Source organism: Conger conger, unplaced genomic scaffold (genome assembly GCF_963514075.1).
Source record: "Conger conger unplaced genomic scaffold, fConCon1.1 SCAFFOLD_61, whole genome shotgun sequence".
NCBI classification, from domain to species: Eukaryota; Metazoa; Chordata; class Actinopteri; order Anguilliformes; family Congridae; genus Conger; species Conger conger.
This window is the reverse complement of record NW_026890389.1, coordinates 279,966-288,348: the sequence shown is the minus strand read 5'-3', so window position 1 is coordinate 288,348 and position 8,383 is coordinate 279,966. Positions and strand designations below refer to the sequence as shown.

Genomic DNA, 8,383 nt, shown 5'->3' with positions numbered 1-8,383 from the left:
CTGATGATAATCCCGAAAATGAACGTAGTAATATAATATCGTAAGAAGACGACTGTTATATATTTTTTACTTTGAGTGTAAAGTAGCTTTCTCAGTCTGACACATTCAAAGTGAGGAAACCCCTTTTTGTGGAGGGAGTAAGTCGGAGCAATGTCAAACACACGATGGGAGAAGTACAGAAATCGTAATCTACAAATGTCCTTGTTATTCCATAAAAAACATAACATTGAGACAATGTAAGATTACAAGCATTTATCAAATAACTGAATTCAACAGTATGAAGAAATTACTGCGATATTTTGTATTTTGACCGACATGCACACCAGTGCCCCCCTACAAATGTAATGCAATGGTGCGGTCGCTGAAGATACTGGGAGGCGGTCGTTTGAGAGTGACGTATGTGGCGAGTTTCCGCCCACTTTCTACCAGGGATTTCTTCTCAACTACCGAAAGCACGTTTCCCACGGAATAGGATCTCTTCCTCCGTTTCTTCCCTAATTTCGCCTGTATCTATTACCGTTTAAACGCACTACGCCATCAGCAACAGTTCTTACGCATGTTGTCCATTGGAGTGATGTTCCAACCGCGCACAGAATATACGTTTTCGACCCCACAGACAGTACAAACGGAAAACATAAGAAATCATTACGGCGGAAAAACGACGTGGGGCCGCGGCTGAAGTTTCCTCTGGAGTGCAGCGCACGTGTTCCTGACTCAGAAACACGGCTAACAGCCTACACGTGGTGTCCGGCAAATGTAATCTCGTAGTTTCATTATGTCACAAAATATGACCTTTTGGAAATCGGCAGGTGTCTCTATATTGGCCCTGTCCCGGCGGGTTTATGACTCAGCTGATAATTACAAAAGGGAGCAAGTCCAGGGAACTTGAGACAAATATCTCAGTCAAAGAATACGACGTGTGTTCGGCGGAGACGAAACTGCGCGTAATTTGCAATAGGCAACGTTCCTCCATTGCTCTAACTGACCCAGCCTAGCGAAAGGGAAACCAAAAGACCCTGTAGCTCTCCAGGTCCAGGGTGGGATACCACTGCTTTAATCAATCTTATTATTCTATGTCCTAATATTTGTTTGTAAGCAATGAATTAGCTAGCTGTTAGACCTAAGTCGCATCAATTTGTATTAAAAGGCGTTGGTGACGAACTAAATGGAATGTTCATTTTAAATCGTCCAACAGTTGGAGACCACTGGCCGGTTAAATTGCCCGCAGAGACCGCGGGAGCCAATCCGGATGCGCCGGATCCTGGGCACGCTCTCTCCTGACCACATCAGTCAGTCCCGGGGGCGCGCCGGGCGGACGGACGGGTCGTGACGCCGTCAGTCAGGAATGGGCACTCAATATACTGCGTGACCTTTCCCCCATTTTCACTTGTTGAATTTTACTTCAATCGGCATATTTATTTGACATATGGAAGATAAGATAAAAGACATTCAATGGAAGACCTGCGTTACATACGATTGTGTGTGTGTGTGTGTGTGTGTGTGTGTGTGTGTGTGTGTGTGTGTGCGTGCATGCAAGCAAAATGTGTTTAAACTATGTATTTATATGATTCGATACACGGATTATTGATGATGATTATGATAACGACGACGAGTGCGGACAAACCGAATTAAAATATTAATAATCACGCGCGCCATTTTTTTCACAATTAAGGGAATTATTGTGGTTATGCAGCGGCACATGTAGCTGAAGTTAGTGGGACTCGTGTGTGCTTAACTAATTTAGCGGAGCTGCAGTGGTCAGAGAGCGAGAGAGAGAGAGTACAGGAGACAGCTGTCTGTAATTATCCAGTCTATAAACGGCGTGGATTCCCGTCGCTGTTAGTCACAGCCGCCAGCGAGAAGCCGCTCTTGTTTATCTGTTTACACTTTCTTTCCCCCACCGCGAAATTGTGAATCACTTCAGCTAACAGTCTTGTGGGAAATGTTGTAATTAAATGCATGATATGATTGATTATTATTTTATTTTACAATTGCAGTCTATATCGTTTACTTTTTAATATTCTAAGTGCATTGCCCTGGAGTACCCAGGAGATCGGGGTAGGAATGTGCTCATAAATTAGACATGTGCGCTATTGTCAACGGCTGATCAAGTGAGAGAGTGAGTCACGTTCGGCAACCAGAGTAAACGCGGTTGAATTCCCCCTTTCGTCCGGCATTTCTGCTCGATGCGTCACGTTCATATCGCTTCCGTAGCAGTTTCCGCGCCTCTTTATGAAACGAATACCACCCCTGACTTCGGCGCGCGCTGCGGTGCTTAGGCTACAGTAGGCTTCCATTGCCAGTGCTTATAATTTATAATGTGTCAGTCCGTCTCCTCGCTGAGAGATGTTTTGCCGAACGAAGGGCCGTTTCTGTGTGTAAAATGGTTTTGTTTTCTGGGAAACCGCCTGCCACCTGATCGCCATGTGGCTGGATCCAGAATCAGTAGGTTACTGTCGGTTAAACATTCAAATTAAGTTTTTCGCGGCGCTAACGGAACCGCATTGAAAGGACTGGACGCCGTTTCTTCCAATCATATAGCAGTATTCCAGGAGCGGAAAATCCCCTTTGACCAATCCAGGACGTGAAACTGGCCACGCTGGCAAAAGAGACAACGGGAGAGTGGGTTGGTCTCAGACGTGCTGTGTAATATATTTCTGTTATTTTCATTCAACTTGTTGATCGCCTATAGATCGCCTATAGAACCTTTCAGCTGAACGTGGCCTTAGATCGATTTCCATCTCGCAATGGACGTTCCCCATCACGGCTATCGAGCGAGTAAGTTGCCCGCAGGAAATAAAGCGGGATGTCAGGGTCACAGCTGTTCTGTGCACATATTTCCGAACGAGTGACGCGTTATCTTCGTTTTGATTATGCTACCTCGGTGATTATCGCGAAAGTTTTGAATTCCCACTTCGTAGCGCCACATTGGGATTTGCTGTTCAGTGCTGTGTCACATTCCACTCTTTTTAACTTAAATAACTTAAATAGTTCGGTTCCAATTTGAGGAAACACTTGGTCTATAAATGTATAATAATAATAATAATAATAATAATAATAATAATAATAATAATAATAATAAAATAAACGTTTTTAGAAGCTTAAACGTTTTAAGATGTGTGTGTGTGTGTCTTATTTTACAATATCTGAGCTGCCCCTTCCCATGCCCCCCACACCTCCTCACACCCCACTGTAACCCTAACATTTAACGCTATGCTACTTTATCACTTAGCATTTTTTCAATTTTTTGTGAGTTCTATTCTTATCCTGTTTTATTCTACGTTATTGTGTTTTTTGATTATCATGTATTTAGAGACACACATATGGGACCAACGCATCTCACTGCCATATTGGATTCTTTTGGATTCATCAGTCAGTTACATTCAGTGGAGTATGTGCGTGTGTGTGTGTGTGTGTGTGTGTATATATAATATCTGAGTGCAAGTGTGTCTGTGTGTGCATGTGCATATGTGGGTTTACGCGTATATGTGTTTGTGTTTGTGTGTGTGTGTGTGAATGCATGCGTGTAGTGTGTGCATGTGTGTTTATGTGTGTGAGTTTATGTGTTTGTGTTTATATGTATATGTTTTTTTGTCTATGAGTGTGTTTATGTGTATATGTGTTTGTGTTTATGAGTATTTGTGTTTATGTGTGTGAGTTTGTCTGCGCTCTCTCTCTCTCTCTCAGCGATGGCTAGTTTGATTCTAGTGGTCGTCAGTATGGTGTGATTGGTGAAACACCTTACAGCCAGTCACGTAATTACAGCTGTTAACGCCTTTGCCCCCGTCCACTCTCCTGCCTGCTCTTCCTGGTCCCATTCTGTGTGCTTTGCCTCCCCCTGGTGGCAGAATGACCTCCCTACAGCAGTCAGAGCCACAGAACAGACGGCCCTCTTCACACTGTTCCCAAGGGTCCGAAAACGCCTAGTGCCGCCTACAGCGGATCTCTCACTGACCTGCCTGAATCTGTCCCATGTCCCTGATCAGTGTATCTCTCACTGACCTGCCTGAATCTGTCCCATGTCCCTGATCAGTGTATCTCTCACTAACCTGCCTGAATCTGTCCCATGTCCCTGATCAGTGTATCTCTCACTAACCTGCCTGAATCTGTCCCATGTCCCTGATCAGTGTATCTCTCACTAACCTGCCTGAATCTGTCCCATGTCCCTGATCAGTGTATCTCTCACTGACCTGCCTGAATCTGTCCCATGTCCCTGATCAGTGTATCTCTCACTGACCTGCCTGAATCTGTCCCATGTCCCTGATCAGCGGATCTCTCACTGACCTGCCTGAATCTGTCCCATGTCCCTGATCAGTGTATCTCTCACTAACCTGTCTGAATCTGTCCCATGTCCCTGATCAGTGTATCTCTCACTAACCTGCCTGAATCTGTCCCATGTCCCTGATCAGTGTATCTCTCACTAACCTGCCTGAATGTGTCTCCCAGTGCTGAGATCTGCTGAATCTGTGTGATGCCATTCTGTCCTGGCTTTTTTAGGAGGGATTTGTGCAGATCCCACAACAATGTTGAAAAACAATAAAAGTTTCTGTGGGTGTGTAGTTTTCTTCTTTGTGACAGCCAATGTGCAAAACTCTCCATAATTAATCGTCTTTTATCACGATTAATCTTGTGTAATCTGTTACCCAATATTATTTCACAATTGCAAATTGGTCATGCAGACTTTTTTTTTTTAAATCAATTGTTTGAATGTCATTTGAATTTAATTCTTCCAATCTCATCTTCACAATTTTCGCCCCCCACTCTCTTCCCCTCTCCCTCTCTCTGCAGGTTTAGCCCGGAGGAGTTGGGTTTGTGTGCAAGTTCGGCGCTGGTTTGGGTTGTTGTGGAGGTCCTGGCCTTGGCTCTGGCCCTCTTCCTGCTCACCATGCACTCTGACCTCTCAACCTTTGACCTCCTGGCCCCGACAGCGGATACAAATACGTGGGGTGAGGAGCTTCTCTCCGTCCCCCTCTCTCTCTCAGGTTTTAACGTGTAAACATCGCTAAAGTACGGCTCAGTAAATGTGAGCATTAACAGACACATAATCGGTAGATATATAATCAGGCAAACATAGGTAATAAAATAATGTGTATAATAACGGCTCTCCTTTTCCCTCTCCATCCGTCAGGTCTTGGACTTGGACAAATGTTTATCCATGGCAATAAATAAATAACTACATATCCCATAATGCATCTCCCCATGTCTCTCTCTGTTAGGATGATCCGCACGATGGTGGCAGGCCAGATGTGGAAGGAATGGGTATTTCCTGTCTCTAGCCTGGGCTTCCTGTTCGTTCATGTATTCATGTGTTGCCCTTTGGCATCTTAGGTATGTGTGTGTGTGTGTGTGTGTGTGCCAGAATCATGTAGACAGTGTTTAGCATGATATATACCCAGGGTATGTACCTGTGCACTAGTTCTTATATGATTACCCTTAATGCACTTGGGCTCCTCCACCTCAGTTCTGACCAGGTGTACCTGCTGTCCATCTCCAGAGCCTGTGCTTCTCTATAATGTTGTTTAACCCTCATTAGGGTAGTTTGGCTGTTTGCATAACTTTCTGTACATTACATGTGCATTTGATGCGTGTGTGTGTTGTGTATTGCATGTGTATGTGATGTGTGATGCGCGCACACATATTCACACACACACACCTGTTCGCTGAGGGTGAAGATTCTCTCCTCGCTCTTCTGACTCCATAGGTGCCAAGCCCCAGCCCCGTCTGTACATCACCATGGCAACCACCGCCTTTCAGCCAATCATCATCTACTGGCTCACCTCTCACCTGGTCAGGTGACTGAATGAAGCCCAGTGTGAGGAACACTGCATCGATCCAACGGGGTCAGAAACACACTGAACATGAAAAGACCCTGGTGCACATTAAACTCAAATATCCATAAGGACGAGAACGGGCCATTCAGCCCATCCTGGTTCGTCTGTTCTCCAACACCCAGCACTGCATCAAGCATTTAGGTCCCATATTGTGGAAAATGACATTTCTCTCGCTATATGGATTATAAAGAAGTTAAAGTTGCTATAAAAACACTGAAAGTATACATTTTTACCTGTAGTTATTCAAGAGCACTTTTTTCCCCTTGTTCAAACAGCAGCTGTCAGCTGGAGGTTAAAATACCACCCGGTAAATAAGGTCACGACACTGTTACTTTAACCAGTGCAGTGTGGACGATGGATTTGTAAGGCAGAGGTTGCAGGTTTAGCTCCCGGGTGTGGCACAGCCTCTGTGCCTTTTATCGCACGGCTGCACTGAGTATCCAGTATTTCCTTGCCTTGGAAATGTTTGTCCGTAAAGCAAATAAACTATTTATTGTTTCGAGCAAAAAGCTTTTGTTTTAATTGGTAGAAGTAACTGAAACTTAGCTGTGCAAGGAAACGGTAAATCAAGAAATGACAAGCATGTTTTATTGCCATACACACATACAGACCTGTATACCCCTCCACTCACACGGTTGCGTGCACACACACACACACACACACACACACACACACACACACACACACACACACACACACACACACACACACCTCAGAAAGGCCTGTACGCCCCCACGGTCACATCAAACAGCTTGTGGTTGTTGAGCGTCCCCTCTCTGTCCAACAGGAAGTAGAAGCGGTGACCTTTGACCCGCAGAGGGATGAAAGTGGGGGACTCCTGCCGGTGGGCGACGCAGGCCACCTGCGCCAGCGGCACGGTCAGGCTCCGCCCCAGGCCGGGCCCCAGCGGCGACTGCGTCGTCACGGTAACCTTCCTGCCGCCCTTGTGCAAGATCACCCGGCAGACGGACCGGCGACAGAAGAGAACTCCGAATCCCACAATCCCTGCTGCTGTGGGGTCAAGGGTCACGCATTCACTGCTAGGCAGGGGAGTGGCCTCACAAGGAGCACCACTGACATGCAGCAGTGTGAAAGCTCTACAGTGTGAAAGTGCTTTTTTATACATAATATTGTGAAGTATATTTTCCTGCAAGTCCTTTTACAGTAAGGATTTACAGTAGACTACTGTAAGTGTAGTTTCCATCGGGGATAAGTAGCTCGGACAATATCTGAATGACAGAGTACAACCTGGACGTACACGGAAACAGTACACACCTTTCACTAAGACGATAGGATAGCATGGCATCATAGTAACCACATTAGTGTTTGTTGCGCTAAGAAAACACAGACTATTTAGCCTTAGAAATTGAACTTAATTATTTGAAGGAAAAATGGACTTACCTACAACCAGACAAGCAACGGTGAACCCATATCTCCACGTGTCGGAACCTAAATTCGCCTCTAAGCCAAACAGCCCCGCTGCAATCGCTGTGCTCTCGCCGGCCGGGGAGCGTCGGGTGTCTCGTAGGTTGGTGAAAGCGAAGTGGGCCAGGTAAGTCCAGAACAACAGCTGGCCCACACAGAAAAACGACAGCAAGCGAAAGAACCGGGTTCGGTCGTGCTCAAACAGAACCACGTCCTTCGCGACGGCGGAGGACGTCGAATGGAAACGGACCGGAGTCGAGCTCAGAGCAGCCAAACCGAACTGTCTTCGACGGGTACTTGGGGAACTCAACGTAGCGTTGCACGGTCTTCTCGTCACGCAAAACCAGTCGGAGAGGTGGTTCCGCCCGAGTGAAGATATTAAAGATATAGGCCGATAAATTGGTGCCCAGGACGTATAATGGGTCACACTCCCGCTGTTCATCGCAGGTGTACTGACGGGAGTCCGCAGTGGAGCGCGCTGCGTCCTGAATATTAACCAAGTGCACCGCTGGGCTACACGATTAGGGGACCCAGGGACACCAGATAACAAATAACGAAGGCTCATTTTTTTTATTTTTATGTATGTCTTTCCTACCCTTTTCCCTGTCCTGTGTTGTATTCGCTTTGTGTCATTAGAATGAAGGAAAACTTTAGTTAGCATTGACACAGGAGGGCAGCGCCATGTTTATCGACGTACGGAAAGCCTCGAGGTCCACAAAGCCGAGGTATTCACAGGCGCGGAGTGAACGCGCGAATCGTTTTGTGCTTCTGTCATTCGAATATCCTGTTTTCTTCCTTAAACCTGTACACAGCAGAGTAAAACTACTAGGGTGATACCTACCTGTCGCGAAATGCAAGTCCTTGTGAAGGAAGGACGGAAGAGAATATTGCTATTATTAGAACAGTGTTTGATTGACGTTTGAGACTCACGTTTGAAACTTTAAAGATACATAAAAAGGGGGCCTCTAGGACTTCCTAAGGAACCAGCGCTCTGCATGTGTTCAGAGTGCCATGCCTTATAGAGCTACATAACGGCTCCATGGCTTATAGAGCTACATAACATCTACATGGCTTATAGAGCTACATAACGGCTCCATGGCTTATAGAGCTACATAACGGCTCCATGG

General features: G+C 45.9%; 2 protein-coding genes across 2 annotated transcripts; one reads left to right on the top strand and one right to left on the bottom strand.

The window, feature by feature from the left end:
- The first annotated feature begins 1,354 nt into the window (after nt 1–1,354).
- Nucleotides 1,355–6,304, top strand: LOC133120166 (protein YIF1A-like). Its single transcript, XM_061230243.1, has 4 exons — nt 1,355–1,365; nt 3,314–3,391; nt 4,789–4,946; nt 5,702–6,304. The coding sequence occupies exons 2-4, from the start codon at nt 3,324–3,326 to the stop codon at nt 5,794–5,796; spliced, it is 321 nt and encodes a 106-aa protein (XP_061086227.1). The 5' UTR covers nt 1,355–1,365; nt 3,314–3,323; the 3' UTR covers nt 5,797–6,304.
- A 64-nt stretch (nt 6,305–6,368) lies between these two features.
- tmem223 (transmembrane protein 223) lies at nt 6,369–7,996 on the bottom strand. Its single transcript, XM_061230242.1, has 2 exons — nt 7,233–7,996; nt 6,369–6,842 (listed from the first exon to the last, which is right to left on the bottom strand). Exons 1-2 carry the CDS (start codon nt 7,915–7,917, stop codon nt 6,544–6,546), a joined length of 984 nt encoding a protein of 327 aa, XP_061086226.1. The 5' UTR covers nt 7,918–7,996; the 3' UTR covers nt 6,369–6,543.
- Nucleotides 7,997–8,383: the final 387 nt, after the last annotated feature.